General features: G+C 38.5%; 1 protein-coding gene across 11 annotated transcripts in view; it reads left to right on the top strand.

The window, feature by feature from the left end:
* GTDC1 (glycosyltransferase like domain containing 1) overlaps positions 1–17,415 on the top strand; it is a 432,630-nt gene that overhangs the window by 211,195 nt on the left and 204,020 nt on the right. For all 11 annotated transcript variants that reach the window (XM_066345235.1, XM_066345231.1, XM_066345226.1 and 8 more), the window contains 2 exons: positions 1,942–2,109; positions 9,478–9,651. In XM_066345235.1, the coding sequence (XP_066201332.1) occupies positions 9,518–9,651 (134 nt within the window). In that variant the 5' untranslated portion in view covers positions 1,942–2,109; positions 9,478–9,517. The remainder of the gene's footprint in view (positions 1–1,941; positions 2,110–9,477; positions 9,652–17,415) is intronic.

Raw genomic sequence — 17,415 nt, 5'->3', positions numbered from 1 at the left:
GGGGACGGTGCTCTGCCCCTCCAGGGCGTCGCTCTGTTGCGACCAGAGCCACTCCAGCGCCTGGGGCAGTGGCCAAGGAGCCATCCCCAGCGCCCGGGCCATCTTTGCTCCAATGGAGCCTCGGCTGCGGGAGGGGAAGAGAGAGACAGAGAGGAAGGAGAGGGGGAGGGGTGGAGAAACAGATGGGTGCTTCTCCTGTGTGCCCTGGCCGGGAATTGAACCTGGGACCCCCGCACGCCAGGCCGACGCTCTACCACTGAGCCAACCGGCCAGGGCTATTTCAGAGTTTTTAATCTCTGTTCTTGAAAGGCTTATACTTGGTGGTGGTGGGAATATTATTGCTTACAATAGGCCATTTTCTGACCATAGTTTTCCTATTTGCTTTACTTACATACAAATAGACAATTTAAACAATAACGCAAAGATTTTAATTTTTTTCCTTTAAAGCAACAAACCATGACATTAATATAGCAATGTGGGTTTAAAAGAGGGATCACTGCTTTTTTATCTTATGTGCCTTTTTTAGTGTATTAAGAAGACACCTGAATTCCTATTTATGATATATGCACTTATTCTGTAATCCTTCTTCTTAGTGGAAGGCTGGTGCTGCAGACACCTGAAGTTAGTCATGTGCCTTGTCAGCAAGGGAGAATTTATAGTAGTTGTAATCATGGTAATAACAAGGATGATATTTTGTATTTATTAAGTACAGAAAACTATACTTGCAGTGTGAGTCGTCCATGACCAAGTCATGTCTGTGGCGTAATGGAAAGCACCTCAGGCTGAGAAGACCAGGAATCCCCGCTTTGACACTTTCTGCCACTGCGATTCTAGAAATAACTCCTAACTTTCTTGAACCTCATTTTTTAGAATGGGAATTAAAGCTGAATGGGTCAAATGATGCTGTATTATATTATAAAGGTGGCATTCCATCACAATGGTGCCATCTAAATGTACTCAGCTGTGCAGGCACTGTAATTTGTCCCCCTTTGTGTCACGTGGTAGGCGCCGTATTAGTGAAACATTTCCAGGTTGTCCCAGACAGTCATTAATCCTTTCTGTTTGCCCTGTAATACTTTGCTTATGCCACTATTACGGGCAGCGTTCATCCTAGTGGGTGGTCTTCTTCATCTTTTCTCTTCCTCCTAGCTAGACCCTGGCACATAGTAGGTATATAGTAAATGTTTGTGGAATAAATCAGTTATTAGGCACTTTCATTTATAAACATGGCTAGGTAAGCTCTCAGTTTTCTCCCCCTCCCCAAAGAAAAGGAGTCAGCATTGTTTCATTTTTTAAATATTTACATTTTATATAAGGAGTTTTACAGATTATATATCTGGTGCCATTCGCTGGCCAGGAGAAGGAAAAAAAATTAGAAAAAATCCCAGAAATATTGCAGAATAGTTAAAAAAGGCAGGGGAAGGCATGGTAAGAAAACATGCCAAATGAAAAAGGCCATACCAGATAAATCTATTGCATAAATCAAAAGGGTTTATGTCATAACATGAGCATGTGCCATTCCTGCTTGTATATTGAATTCCAGTAGTTGGTTGCATAAAGAAGTAAAGTGTAATAAAACTGGCAAGCAAAGTATTCCCCAGTCAGCCTTATCTTTGTCCCATTTGTCCTTCAGATAGAGCTTTTCTTGCCTTTTTCAATAAAATCCATCCAGCCTTTTTTTTGTTTTGTTTTGTTTTGCATCTCTCAGTAACTGAGCTGAGAAGACCAATGAGATTCAGAGCTTTTATAGTTCTTAGCAGCTGTGTTCTGGGAGATCAAAACTTAGAATGCTGCTACATGGTATTAATTCTTAACTACTGATGTGTCCCTATAGGGAACATACTTTTCTGGGAGTAGGATGAGGGGAGAGGAAAGCAGGGCAGAGGATGACCCCGTTCGAGCATGCTCGGGACAGTAAGCCCTAATTTCCTTGTTTCCTAGGATCCTCTTTGCAAGCTCCGTACTTAACCTGACTGAACTGGCTGCCCTTCGGCCTGACCTCGGGAAATTGAAAAAGATTCTCTACTTCCACGAGAACCAATTGGTATATCCTGTCAAGAAATGTCAGGAAAGGGATTTTCAATATGGATACAACCAAATTCTCTCATGGTAGGTATCGACTGTATCATTATATGTAAATCCTTCGCTACCTTTTTCTTTGTAGATGGTTGGTTAGCGTTTAAATCTGGAGACCTATTGTACACTTATTTTAAAAGACCTTACGGTAGGTGCAAATGTTTAAACACTTTCCATGGTAGTAATTACTTGTGCCTTTGCAGTATATGTATAAGATCACAGCTAATCCCTTTATAAAATACATATACGTAACAATCTAATTATATGTTGAACTAATTATCTATTTTCTGCAACATTCAAAATAGAATCCAAGGTTCACAGGGACCTTCTTCACCCCTTGATTCTACCGTCTATTGTCTGTGGTTTAACGGTCCCTTTCTAGAAAAGGGCAGTCAGTCTGCTCTTATGTGCCAACCACTTTCAATGAATCCAGCTAAAATCAAAATAGAAATTTTCAAAGAATAAAAAAAAAATAAGGCATAATGAAGCAAGAGGTTTTGTTTCTTATTTTTATTATTTATTTATTGTTGGTAAGAGGAAAACTATGGAGAATGAATCTTTAGGTAGTTGGTATTTTTTTTCCCCCTCATTGAGTCTTCTGAAACTGCACAGCCTTAAAATACCATGACATTTCAAAGGTGATGGTCTTTTTTTATTGTTAACTTCAACAAAGTGTATCTCCTGAAGCTTAGTTAATGAAAAAACTTATTAACAGCTCTAACACAGCTTTGCTGTTGGAGCCTATTCACAAAACCACGGCCATCAAATGGAGTAAGTTTGCTCGTGATTGGGTACTTCTTACCTTTTTCATAGTTATTAGCAGTTATGATTGATGATGTGTTTAAAGAGACTGCCAATTCTTGCTGGTGTATTCTGTTGTTTAGTTGACATAGAAAAGCAACTATATGGTAGCGATGCTGTGTTTTGAGCATTTTGTACATGTTTTCCTGCAATCATTTTTACAGGCTGCTCCCATTGTGAAGTAGTGGTACTATCAGAACAGAGTGGAACTGCTTCGCATCAAATGTCTCGTAAAAAAACAACCATTTTAAAATTTCATAATAAAATGAAAATACTTTATTTTATATTGAAACAGAGAAGAGAAATATGTTTTAAAAAGAAAAATAAGAATCATTTTGTGCTTTATCAATATGGAAAACATTTGTAATATTCTTTTGATTTCTTGAATTAGCATCATTCTTCTTCTCAGAACAGTGTGTGTTTATTACCCTTGAGAAATAACTGGGAGAAAAAAATTAAGCCTATTTTTCCCTTTATGGGTGGCTTTAAAGTTAATGGAAGTTACACTCACTCATATCAGGGAGGAAATGTGTGAAAACAGGGTATTTCTGTAAACTGTCTTGGATCTTTAATTTAGCATAGGCTGGGTTTTTAAGAATGTTAAGTCGTTGGGTTGCATGCAGTTATTTTAAAAAAATTTTAGCTTACTGCCCCTCATCTCTCTCTTTCATAAAAGATTGTTTTTCCTCATAGGGGATGAGACTAAAAAACCTCATATGTGTTTTTTCAGCATTGCTCTTTCCAAGAGGGTAAGAGAAAGAAGTAGACTTGATCATTGGTTGGCTTGTTAATGAGAAAAGAATGGTTCACAGTTGTCCAGAGGAAAAATAAAAGTGTCAGAAGGCAGTCCTGTTGAGATTCTTTTTGAAAAGTGTGACTCCTGCTTCCTTAAATGTTTCCTTAGTTTTCTTGCTGACTTCTGCTTTTGTTGGCACTGGCAGATTTCTTTCCTGACCGTGTGGCAGTTAAGGACTTGAGAGATGACTGACATAAGCACTCACCTTAAATAGAGGTTTCGCTAACGCCCTGACTTATGAACACGTGTTGTAACTATATATTATGACCTGTGGGTCACTATTACAATATGTGACATATGGTGAAAACAGACTAGCTGTAAACATCCTTCAGCTTTCGGTATATTATTATATTGGCTTTCTTATCACTCGGTGTCATGTCAGCAGTTCTGTGACATTCTTTTGTATTATCCATGTTGTAATCACCCCTATCCCCAAATTGGCACTAGGTCACAACTAAAAAAAAAAAATACTTGTATGGAAAAGCAGTTTTGTGGAGGAGGGCATGGGGCGGCATGTCAGCATTCTTGTTGTTGGTTTTTCATTCCTCTGTGTACTAATAGGAACTTTAGCTGTCTCAGTAAATGTGAATTAAACTAAACTGAGTATTTGCTGTGATATGTTCTATAAGCTCTGCTTATGCATGTGTGTGTTGCAGTCTATGGACTTACAAGTCTTCTTTCAGTTTTCTTGATTTATCAATTTTAAGGTGAAATAAAACCTTATTTTCCATTGGATCTTGTATCTCTTCTTAGCAAATCTTTTATAGTCATTTTATTGAGATCCAGAGACATGGGGACACTGAATCTTTTCTTAAAGCAGTGATTAACAACCTGTTTGTCTCATGGCATTCGTAAACTAGTTACTAAAATTCTACAGCATACCAAAAAATTTATTTATTTTTGCTGATCTGACAAGAAGAAAAAGGTATACAGTGGTACCTTGAGATATGAGCAGACCAACATATGAATTTTTAAAGATATGAGTTGCAACTCGGTCCATATTTTTGTTTGAGATCCGAGCGAAATTCCGAGATACCACTCATAGTTTGGGAAGCTGCCACTAGTTGGCGCGTTGGCGCATTGGCGCATGGGTTCAGTATTGGCAGCACAACACCAGCATCTCATTCTTTCTCACGTGTTTCCCGCAGAATCAAGTTGAATCTGGTTTGCTGTACTCATTCTTGCATCAATTTTGCATTTTTTAATAACTTTTTTTGTGTGTTATCATGGGGCTGAAGAAAGTGAGTGTAAAGGACAGTGGTGAGAAGAAGAGAATGATGTTGATAGAAGTAAAGCAAGAAATAATAGAAAACCGTGAGCGTGGTGTATGAGTGATTGAACTGGCAAGGCTGTACGACCGCAATACATCTACAATTTGTACCATCCTTAAACAAAAGGATGCCATCAAAAGTGCAAATTCAGCAAAAGGAACTACAATTCTGTCCCAATTAAGGACAAATATCCATGAAGAAATGGAGAAGCTTCTGCTGGTGTGGGTGAAAGAGAAAGAGCTGGCAGGAAATACAGTGACAGAGACTGTAATATGTGAAAACACACATTATTTATGGTGACTTGAAGAAGAAAGAACCATCAACCTCAAAAGAGGCAGCAGAAGATACGTTTAAGGCAAGTCACGGCTGGTTTGAAAATTTCCAGAAGAGATCTGGCATCCACTCAGTGGTGAGGCATGGTGAAGCTGCGAGTGCTGACGTTAAGGCAGCTGAGGAGTACATCGCATGTTTTGCTGCGCTTATCGCAAAGGAAGGCTACATCCCCCAACAAGTGTTCAACTGTGATGAAACAGGATTGTTTTGGAAAAAAGTGCCCCAGAGGACTTTCATCACTGCAGAGGAGAAGAAGCTGCCAGGCCATAAACCCATGAAGAACTGTCTGACCCTTGCATTGTGTGCAAATGCTAGCGGTGACTGTAAAGTAAAGCCACTGCGAGTGTATCATTCCGAAAATCCTTGAGCCTTTAAGACTCACAAGATTCTTAAAGAAAAACTGCAGGTTATATGGTGCGCCAATGCTAGGGCATGGGTTACGCGGCAGTTTTTTACTGAAGGGATAAATCTCGTCTTTGTTCCTGTAGTGAAGAAATATCTTCAAGAAAATAAACTCCCTATGAAAGCATTACTAATCCTTGAAAATGCTCCAGCCAGCCCACCTGATCTTGAAGATAACATTCTCGATGAGTTCAAATTCGTGAAAGTCCTCTACCTCCCACCCAACACGACTTCAGTCTTGCAACCTATGGATCAACAGGTCATTTCCAACATTAAAAAGCTTTACACAAAGCACTTGTTCCGCCACTGCTTTGAGGTGACTGAGAATACAATTCTAACCCTTCGAGAGTTTTGGAAAGATCACTACAACATTGTGATATGTTTACACATTATTGGCTTGGCATGGCAAGAGGTTACAAGAAGAACCTTGAACTCGGCCTGGAAAAAGTTATGGCCTAATGTTGTTGCAGACAGGGACTTCGAAGGATTCTAACCAGAGACTGAGACCGAGGTAGAAGCATTGGAGGAGATTGTGTCCCTCAGAAAGTCGATGGGTCTGGAGGTAGATGATGGTGACATAAACAAGCTCGTCGAGGAACATGAGAAGGAACTCTCAACTGAGGAGTTGAAGGAGCTACAGATGGTGCAACATACAAAGCTTCTGCAAGAGATTAGTAGTGAGGAGGAGGTAGAGTCAGAGGAAGTGATTTCTACAAGTGAAATTAAAGACATGCTGGCAATGTGGGAGAAGCTTTCAAGTTTCATTGAAAAGAAACACCCAGAAAAAGTTTCAACTGGTTGTGCTTCAGCACTTTTTTTTTTTTTTTTGTATTTTTCTGAAGTTGGAAACGGGGAGAGACAGTCAGACAGACTCCCGCATGCGCCCGACCGGGATCCACCCGGCACGCCCACCAGGGGGCGATGCTCTGTCCCTCCAGGGCGTCGCTCTGTTGCGACCAGAGCTACTCCAGCGCCTGGGGCAGAGGCCAAGGAGCCATCCTCAGCGCCCAGGCCATCTTTGCTCCAATGGAGCCTTGCTGCGGGAGGGGAAGAGAGAGACAGAGACACAGAGAGGAAGGAGAGGGGGAGGGGTGAAGAAGCAGATGGGCGCTTTTCCTGTGTGCCCTGGCCGGGAATCGAACCGGGGACTTCTGCACGCCAGGCCGACGCTCTACCACTGAGCCAACTGGCCAGGGCCACTTCAGCACTTTTTAATGACACTTGTTTGTCACAATTCTGTAACATTTTAAAAGGCAGGCAAAAGCAAACTGCTTTGGATAAATTTTTATTCAAAATTCCTGCAAATGAAAGTGCTGAAAGTGCAGCCAAAAAGGCAAAAACAGGTGATGATTAAATGAAAAATATGTAATGTTAAACTTAGGTTAAGTTTAAAGGTAAGAAATTGCATTTTTTTATAATTAAGTTTTTGTGATTTCATTTTAAGTAAAGAAAGTGCAGTTTTAATTTTGTTTAAAGTAAGGAAAACGCAGTTTTAGTTTACATTCAGTGTTAAGAGAGTGCCATTTTAGTTTATGTGTCTACAGTGCCTGCATCCCTTCCTCCCTCCCTCCTCCTCCACCATTCACCTCTGTTAGCCGCACTCGTCTGTCCCCAAGGTAAGAATACAGTACTAAATAACACTTTTTTCTTTTATTTCATATATTTTGATATGCACTGGTAAAGTATACATGTGTATTTCTTAATTAAAAACATGAATTTTTTCATAATTTAGGATGATTTGGGGATGTTTACAGGGCTGGAACAGATTAAATCTATTTCAGTTATTTTAAATGGGAGAAATTTGTTTGATATACGAGTTGACTAATTTACGACCTCAATTACAGAGCGAATTAAAGTCGTATCTCAAGGTACCACTGTAATTTTGATTCATTCATACCGACTGGCTATTGTGTTGGCTGTTTTCAGTTTTTTGTTTGACAGTCTAAGGTAAACAAGGTCAATGGTCAGTGCCCCTGTTTAAATAATCAGGTATCACATGTTTTAAAATTCTTGTGGCACACTAGTATGCCTGCCATGGCAGAGTGGTTGAAAATTGCTGGCTTTTAAAGCAAAGAGAGCCGTTTTAAAAAATCAAAACAATGAGTCTGACAAGGCAGTGGTGCATTGGATAGAGCATTGGCCTGGGATGCTGAGGAGCCAGGTTTGAAACCCTGAGGTTTCTGGATTGAGCATGGGCTCACCAGCTTGAGCATGGGGTTGTTGGCTTGAGCATGGAATCATAGACATGACCCCGTAGTTGCTGGCTTGAGCCCAAAGGTTGCTGGCTTGAATCCCAAGGTCGCTGGCTTTAGTCCAAGGTCCTAGCTTGAGCAAGGGGTCACTCCCTCTGCTTAAGCCTCTCACCTTCCCCCCATTAAGGCACATATGAGAAAGTAATCAGTGAACAACTAAGGTGCCACAGTTATGAGTTGATGCTTCTTCTCATCTCTCTCCCTTCCTGTCTGTCCCTCTCTCTCTCTAAAAAAAAAGTTTTTAAAAATAAATAAACAATAAAAACAGCAACAAAAAATCAAAACAATGATTTATTAAATCAGTTTTTTGACTCATAAAGGGAATCTACTACATATTTATATGTAAAGGGTCAGGCAAAAGTAGGATTATAGTTCGTATGAAAAATAATACAACAATAAGTGATGATACAAGAACATAAACTGTTTTGCATGCTCGCGATTGTAATGCTCTCTTTACCCCACCCTATATTTACAGTTTGTTTGGGTTTAAAAATTTTTTTTTCCTATTAATTTTAGAGAGAGAGGAAAGGAAAGAGACAGAGACAGGAACATTGATCTGTTTTGTATGTGCTCTGGCTGGGGATCGAACCAGCAACCTCTGTAGTTTGAGATTAAGCTCTAACCAACCAAGCTGTGAGGCCTGTATTTACATTTTATCCAGCCCTCACGCATGGTTATCATTTGTGTTCATTGATTTCCAAGAAAATGTTATAGGCAGTTCTGAAAACTGCTCATATATTAGTAACACATAAACTTTGTTATCACATTGCCTTATAACTGTGTATTCAGATTGTTTTTGTTAAAATATTATGAGAAGGAGCACAGTCTTTTCATCTAAAGCAATGGCCAATATTATTATACTTACTTTGTTTAATTCTGGAAGTTCATAGTGCTGTGGTTCTTTATAATGTATTTCTTTATGTAATCAGTTCTACCAATTTCTTCCTCTTCTCTGACTATTCCAAATATCATAGTGAAATAAGTTATTTGTGCAGACCCTGTATAAACCCTCCTGTATAGGCCCAGAACTTTAAAAAACAGCAACTGTTTTTTGAAGCAAGGGTTAAAACAAGGAACAGACTTTACGTATTTTGGAGGTATGTTCTAGTATGAGATAGCTTTTATCTGAGTTAGTCTCCTTGAAGGTAGTGAAAAATATAGCAAACACTCTGTTCTCAGTAGCACGGCGTAAAACAATAGACATCACCGACCCAGAAACCCAACATGGGTGGTTGGGCCACCAAGGAAGCGATTCCAGGGTAATTATTGTTGCTGACAGCATAGCAACTTACTGACATAATGGATAAATATACTTGGGTTTGAAGCCTCATAGGATTGTATTAAATCATTTAATTCCTCTACTGCCTTCCCTTCCTGATGCTAACCATCTAACTTCCCATGATATAAAGCCTATAACACTAACTTATCTGGCATTTTGATAACTACTAATGGAAGTGCAGAGTTTTTTTACAAACCCAAGGTCTTAGCCTTGTAGAAATATAACAACAATGTGGGCTCATCATTTGTATTTAAAATCCTTTTATAGCTTGGTGGCTGATGTGGTGGTATTCAACTCGGTTTTTAATATGGAGTCATTTCTCACTTCTATTGGAAAATTCATGAAGCTGATTCCTGATCACAGACCCAAGGATCTGGAAAGCATCATCAGACCCAAGTGCCAAGTTATTTACTTTCCCATCAGGTTTCCTGATGTAAGCAGGTCAGTATGTTTGACTCTGTTTTCAATGTTGTGTTAAAATATTCCCCAAATGTATAGAAATTGGCGTTCTTCTTGCCAATTTTAACTTCTCAGCATAAGCGTTGTTAATTAGAGAATCGAGTTCTATTTCACTGTGCTGTGATTTGCAAAGATTTTAAACAATAATTTGTCCAACCAATCACTGAATATTTAGTCCTGATACTGAGTTCTTCCTTTTTTTTCTCTTATTTGTATTTTCACCAAAGCAAGTTATTTTGGCTTTTAACACTTACTGTTTTGGTTCTTTAGTTATTGTTTTGTTAAGAAGTCATTGTCAAACCTATTCCTCAGTCTTTTGCATTCAGCTTTTGCCCAGTTGGTTCATGTGTATAATAGTAAATGTTCTAAGTAAATCTGTGTTAAGTTGCACTATTTGTGTTCCTTTTATTTTCTATGCTATTTTCTTCTTCTTTTTTCCTTCTTCCATTTTTTATTATATATTTATATTACCTTAATAAAAAGTTGGGTATTCTATGTTGGGTCATCAATGCACTTAACTGCCATTTCTCTTTCTCAGTTACTAAGGACATTTTTTATTACCCTTGTTGCTGGGCCCACCCTGAATTAGTAATGGATGATGTGGCTCAAAGGAAACTTTCTAGAATTCCTTTTTACTTTTGATTAAACCTAGCAAAATTGTTCTTACCACCAAAAGTATTTCTCCCTTGTGAATGGTAAGTTTATTTCAGAGGGATTCATACTAGCTGGATGTGGTGCTGTTTTGTCACTGACTGTGTCCTTAAAAAAGAGTTCAGGGACAGCTGTTTCTTCCCCATCCTTGAAGTGAAAGCAGGAAATAACTTCATGTCCGTACAAGCTGTGCAGGAGGTCAGCATTATTCTGTGTTATTGACTTAGAAGGTTTGCCCTGATTTTCCTGTGGAAACAGTTGTACTCAACTACACACCTAAAACTGGTTTATTTGAGTATTTTACTAGTTAAAAGTGAGTGAGTTATAAAACTTAAACTATTACCCCTTACCCAATCCTTACTTTATTGAGTTCAGAAAACAAACCCAGAGAAGCAGAGATGGTCTTTCACTCATACAGCTGGTTGTTGTTACAGACTACATTAAAGTTTAGACCCTATGAATTTTGATTCAATTTTATGTTACTGTACAAGCTTCCTGTCAGTATAGGTTATTTGTCAAAAACATTTAATGATTTGTTAACAGTTTTGAATACTATCAAGTTAAATGAAGTTAAGACAACAATAGATTTTCAGTTATGTACATCTGTGTACATATATAATATGTATTTGTATAAATATAATTTTTTTATGTATGATTATACAATTTCAACTTTTAAAAATATATAGACATGCCTGACCTGTGGTGACGCAGTGGATAAAGCGTCGACCTGGAAATGCTGAGGTCACCGGTTCGAAACCCTGGGCTTGCCTGGTCAAGGCACATATGGGAGTTGATGCTTCCAGCTCCTCCCCCCTTCTCTTTCTCTGTCTCTCTCACTCCTCTCTTAAAAAAATTATATATATATATATATATATATATATATATATAGACATTATACTTTAGATGCATGGTTATCTTGAACACAGCTTATACTTTAAATCATATTTTTAAAATATGAATCTTATTTTTGACGATTTTAAGTTTTTCATATAATATATAGTCAAAATATACATCTTTAAGCTGAATAGGTGGTTATAGCATATCTTAATTATTGCTGCTACAGAATTCCAAGTAAATACTGTTTTAAATTCATTTACATATGATGTATTTCTCCATCATCGTATGTTTAATATACCTGTGGCAATTGAATAGTTTATTAATTTGGACTGTATTACCATAAATACATCTAGCTAAATGGAAGAAGGTTAAAAAATATTGTGGCCAAGATAACATTCATAAGCAAGGTCTTAGCCCAGAGTGTTATTTGAATTATTTTCAAATGGTAATTCGCTTTATCCAACCCAAACTCATATACTGTATGTAAGTGATTATTTGCTTGAATGACAATCATTCTAATGCCTGCAGTCTTAAAAGAGTATTATTTTGTTGAGATGTTGAAAAATATTTAGTAATTCCAAAAGCAAAATAACCAAGGTGATTTAGAAAAAAAAACAAGTTTTGCATACTTATATTTTTCTCCCTATACAAATATTATTTGGTCATGGCAAAAATGGATTTAAGTAAAAACAAAGCAGAAGATACAATTAAATTATTAATATGATGTGCTATAATAATATATAATAATGGATATTAATCAGAGAGGAGGAAGAGCCATAATTTCAGTAAAATATATGAGGCTGTATAACATTGATAACTGTTATAACTCAGAGCATGTCTGTCAAATAGGAATCCAGTATATTTGTGGCACCTGCTGCTACCTAATGCCCTCCTCACCCCTCCACTGCTTCATTCTCAAAAATCAGAACAATAGTATAAAGAAAGTCTGTTCACTTGGAAATGTTTCATTCTATGCATTAAACATTTTGGAATGGGAAATCCCTTAAACACTGTAGTCGCACACACCTGTATTTGAGTCTTGACCTCCTTACTAGCGCTGTGACCTATGTAAGTGTAATGACCCTGAACTTAGGTTCTTCACAGGTTTAATCATTTTCCTCTGATCTCCGCATAGGTATGATATAGTGACTAAGTGATTAGTGTATGCTGAATGCCTAGCACAGTGCCTGGCTCATAATAGACTGCCAATAAAGATGTGTTTATCTTATTAACACCCCACTTCATTGTTTTATAACCTAGCACATTTATGGCCACCTAAATATAAAGGACAGGCTTCTCCCTTTATTAATGAACACTAAAAAAGAGAGAGAGAAGTACTCTGCTCAAGGAGCAGCCTAATGTAAAGAAGGAGATTATTCTCTTCCTCACTCTCACTCAGTCTTTTGACCTTACCAGAACCTGCCATCCACTCATTACTTTCATTGTTCTCTTGCCCTAACTTTCCTCCTTCTTTCTCCAACCTAATTTCCATATTCTATTGTGAAATTTACTGTCATGCTTATATTCTCCTTTGTACTTTTTCCTTCATATTTGATTAGGAGAAGACACCCAGCCATACTTATTAGCCTACTCTAAATTGATGACTCCTAAATTCGGATGGAACCTTTGATCTGCCTAGCAGACATACCACATTCACCCTCCTTGAAGTACCGAGTCATGCATTTTCTTTTCCTTGGAAACTTCCAATACTAAATCTTCTATCTTCATCCTCTGATCATGACAGAAAGTAGAAGCGATCAGGTGAGAATTTCTGTCCTCTGCCACCACCATGTCTACAGTTCAGTGTTTCTGGGTGCACAGCCTCCATCTTCACAGCAGTTACTGTGGGTGACCCTTGCTTCTGTCTAAGGCCCTTGCTTCTCTCCACTTCTTTGCCAGAGCCTGTCTTCTCCCATCCCTAAGGACCATTGATCCAGCAGGTTTTTCTTCTCTATTCTGTACCATTAGTTTTCCTTTCTTCTGGATCGTCCCTATTAGCATACAAAAAATACTGTTAGCTTTACATCTTTTTAAAAAATTCTTTCTTGACTCCACTTCTCCCTTCTGTTACTGTCTCATTGCTTTCTTTCTCTTAGGAGCAGAACTCCTTGAAAGAGTGGATTATATTTGTTGTCTCTAATTTCATTCCTACTGTTCTCTCTTGGAGCTCCTTCCCAGAAACTGTTTTTGCCGAGGTCACCCATGCCTTCTGTGTCTCTGCATCCTGTGGTCAGTTCTCAGTCCTCATTTTACTTAACATAGCAGCAGCAGTTCACACACCGTGATACATTCTTTATTTGGCTTCTAGGACACAGTCCCAGCTTCTAGGAAACATATCCAGTCTTTGGTACTGGATACATCATGCCTGTCAGATGATCAGTAGTCAAACAGATTTTGCCATATGAATACTGTATCTTAGCCTATTTAGGCTGCTGTAATAAAATTCCACAGACTGGGTACTTCTCAGATGTGTTACTGGTTCTTATCATTATCTTCCCCTTTAAATTAAACTAGCCTTTGGCATTCGTAATAGGTAAGGGGTTGGTAGAGGAAGAGCTGAGGATTGAAATAAGAAAAAAAGATCAAGGGGTCAGGAGGTCAACAGTGAGAGAATTATCTTGTGGAACAAAGGGGAGTGTCTTAAGGAGATGGCCAATAGTAAAATCAGAGGAGGGAGGTTAAATGAAGTGATGACTAAAGTGTACCCTTGAATTTTTCAGTTAAAGTGTCAGTGGCACCCTACCCTGCATGCTGTTAACTCACAGAAGAGTTCTGTATGTTCTTTTTGATAGCCAGGGAAACTTAGAATTCAAGTCTAGATGATACTTTTTCTCTTTCTGACTCTCTCTTTCTTTCTCTTTTACACACATACACACTAACACACACACATATACACACTGCTCCTCATTTGATGGATGAAGGCACCAAGGCCCAGAGCGGTGCAGTTTCTTCTGGTAATCACACAGCTAGATAAAGACAGAGCAGGAACTAGAACTCATATCTCAAAATCTCCATCCAGTGCTCAGCACACCACTTTTTTGTAAATGCAATTTCAGAGGTCTTGATTGTCTGATTTTTCAGCTGACAGCAGATTAGCAGCATCAAATTGGGGGTGCGATAAAGGCAGGCTCCCTGACAGCAGTAAAAAGTGACAGCTGACTGGCAGCTTGACAACAAGGGAGGAGAGAGCTAAACTATTAAAAAAATATGAGAAGTGAGAAAGCACAGCAGCCTGGAGCCGCTCTATGACAGGGCAGCAACTCTGCACATAGAGGAACCCACTCGAGACAATTTCCGTGGTGTGCAGCTCGTACATCAGAAGGATGACTGCGATTTTATTAAGAGAGAATGATTGGTAGCCAGTAAATTCTGTTTAAGACATGTAAGGAAATGCATAGCAACTCTTGGCAGAAATTACAAACGATACTAAATGGAGGTAAACATTATTCCCTACCGTAGGGTGTACATGAGCCATATTTAGCTAATGGGAGATAATAAACATCTGGACCCTTTGTCATGCAGTTGTAGTATGTGTAAGCATAGGCAACTAAGGGACATTTCAATGACCTAACTCTTTCAGGTCTTTCTGACTGGAACCATTTTATGGACCAAACTTTTCTTTACTACTGGTATGTATCCACTAGCTTCTTTGGTACTGGATACATCATGCTGGTCAGATGATCGGTGGTCAGCCAAACAGATTTTGCCATATTAATACTGTATCATAACCTGTTTGGGCTGCTGTAACAAAATACCCTAGACTGGGTGGCTAATAAACAACAAACATTCATTTCTCATAGTTCTGGAGTCTAGGAAGTCCCGAATCAAGGCTCTGGCATACTTTGGTTTCCGGTGAAGGTTTGCTTCCTGGTTCAGAGATGGCTTCTTTTCGCTGTGTTCTCATGTGATGGAAGGAGCTGGGAGCTCCCTGGGTCTCTTTTATGTAAGGGCTGTGCTGTATTCCCCTTCCTGAGGGCTCCGCCCTCATGACCTATTCACCTCCCAAAGGCCCTACCTCCTAATAGTACAATATTGAGTGTTAGTATTGCAACAAATGAATTTTGAAAGAATGCAAATATTCAGCCTGTAGGTTATCAGAAGATAGATAAGTTCTCAAAATTTGGTAGGATGAGATTAATAACTGAGATATATTACAAAGGAAAACTATTCTGTGTTGAAGGATATAGATTAGATTGAAAATTAAGGAAATTTTACTGTGCATTTCAAGAAGGCATATTTCACACAGAACTCCCTGGTGCTGGTGGGTATGTGATGAAGAGGAAAAAGGAAGCAATCCTGCAACCTCCTCTAGATTACTGAATTGTCGTAAAGGCAAGGGCTAGTAGAACTATGGGATATTATATATCCAGACCTTTGTGGGAGTCTCAGTCTTAGGAAATCAGAACATCTAAGGAATTGGCAACTTGCTTTCTGACAATATTATCTTTAAGGGAGAGCTAACCATAACAGCGAACCTTACTGACTCTTATTTTAGTCCTGCATGGTGCTAAATATTTTATACATGTATTAGCATTTTCATCTTCCAACAATTCTAAAAGATATTTTTTCATTTGTAGTTGAAGACTCAGCCATAGAGAATGTAAGTAACTTTGTGACTACAGTCATACAGAAAGTAAAGGTAGAGTTAGAAATCAAATACTTTTTTATCCTATTTTAGAATCCAGATTCTTAGCAGCCCATCTATACTGCCTATCCCACAGGAGAAGTTTTGGTCTTCTGGTCCCTGGTACTTGACAGTGGCCAATCAAGAACAAGTGACTTATGGAAGATAATCAACAGGAGCATCGAGTAAAGGGGACCTGTCGGCATAATGTATAAATGAAAGGACTTGGGTTTTACATAGCCCATTGTTAAAAGGTTGAAATTTTGAAAAAGAGGCTACCTGAAGAGGAATGAGAAATTTTAAGAAAGAATTCTGATAGTAACATTAAAAAAGGACCTAAACAAGCAGAATAAGAAAACTGCTTCAAAGAAACAGCTGTAGGATCTGACTGTTATTCTATGTATAAGATGATCATTTTTTTCCCCTAGTGCTAGTTATCTCTTATTTACCCAAATACCCCTCTTACAAGCGATTTTCTAGAATGACACCTGCCCTACAGGCCAGTGCGGATCCAGCACATTTGGTGTTAAGGGTGGAGCAGACTGCGTGCGCACAGCACCTACAGGTTTGGTACTGAGGAAGTAGCCGTGATTTCCATATTACTAGATTATCTGCACTTCCAACACGTTGGACCACATAATAATGTAGAAATACAGTGGATTGCCCTCTCCTTGAAGAAGATCATGTCTCCCAAAAGAATTCTGTCAGGTCCATCACAGTGGCACAATTAGGGAGTTTCTACAATGGGGATCGTCTGCTTCAAATAACATTCAGTTGTGTAAAAGGTGATGAGAGAGAAATGCTCCGCTGTCAGGGCTCCATATGTGTATCTTTTGTCACTTATCTGTCTTTTCAGTCCCACTGTATTATGAAAAATTTTCCATTTTTTTGTTATATTTATCCATAATTGATGAAAAAGGATCAAATATATGTGTTTCCAGTGGAGACCTTAAAAAATTATACATTTATTTATTTTGTTTTGAAAGGGTGAGTGGGTGCTGTATCCTTAGGAGTTTAAGTTTGGACTTGGAATAGATTGAAGCACCTGTACTTTAAATGGAGAAATATGTGGTTTATCTGGGTTTCATGTCCCCCTTAGTTACCATGGAGAATGTCAAGGATCAACCTTGCTGTGATCAGTAGGAAGAACCTCATCTGTTGCTGTGATATTTCCGTCTCTATTTCCTATTTCCCATGAAACTGGGTCATCAGAGGTGCCACAGAGTAAACAGGAGTGGGTTTAGTTTAACCTGTGAATTTCTTTCTTTCGTAGTAGATTATGCATCCCAGAAATAGGAAATGTATTTAAAAACAATTTTTTTCTGCTTCCCTCCTTCCTTCGTGTTTTGACAGCGAAGGAAGGAAGGAAACACGATGGGTCATTATGAGTCATCCAGTTATTGAACTCATAAGCATTTCTCTGCACGATTCTCTCTACCTTTTCCATGTAGCTAAAATGTAAAGCCAAAACAGAGGTTTATGGACTTGCCTAACTATTTTAGAAACAAAAATGTAGAATTTAAAAAACAGTGTGAAAACTTTAAATGAAAACTCTCCGGCTGTGCAAACAAAGATGTGGGGGCCTAAGGGCTTTTTGAAGAATTCTTATAAAGAGAACGGTATTTTACATTGCA

This window comes from Saccopteryx leptura, chromosome 7, assembly GCF_036850995.1.
Source record: "Saccopteryx leptura isolate mSacLep1 chromosome 7, mSacLep1_pri_phased_curated, whole genome shotgun sequence".
Taxonomy (NCBI): domain Eukaryota; kingdom Metazoa; phylum Chordata; class Mammalia; order Chiroptera; family Emballonuridae; genus Saccopteryx; species Saccopteryx leptura.
Note: the sequence above shows the minus strand (reverse complement) of the source record. Positions and strands in the feature narration are given on the sequence as shown.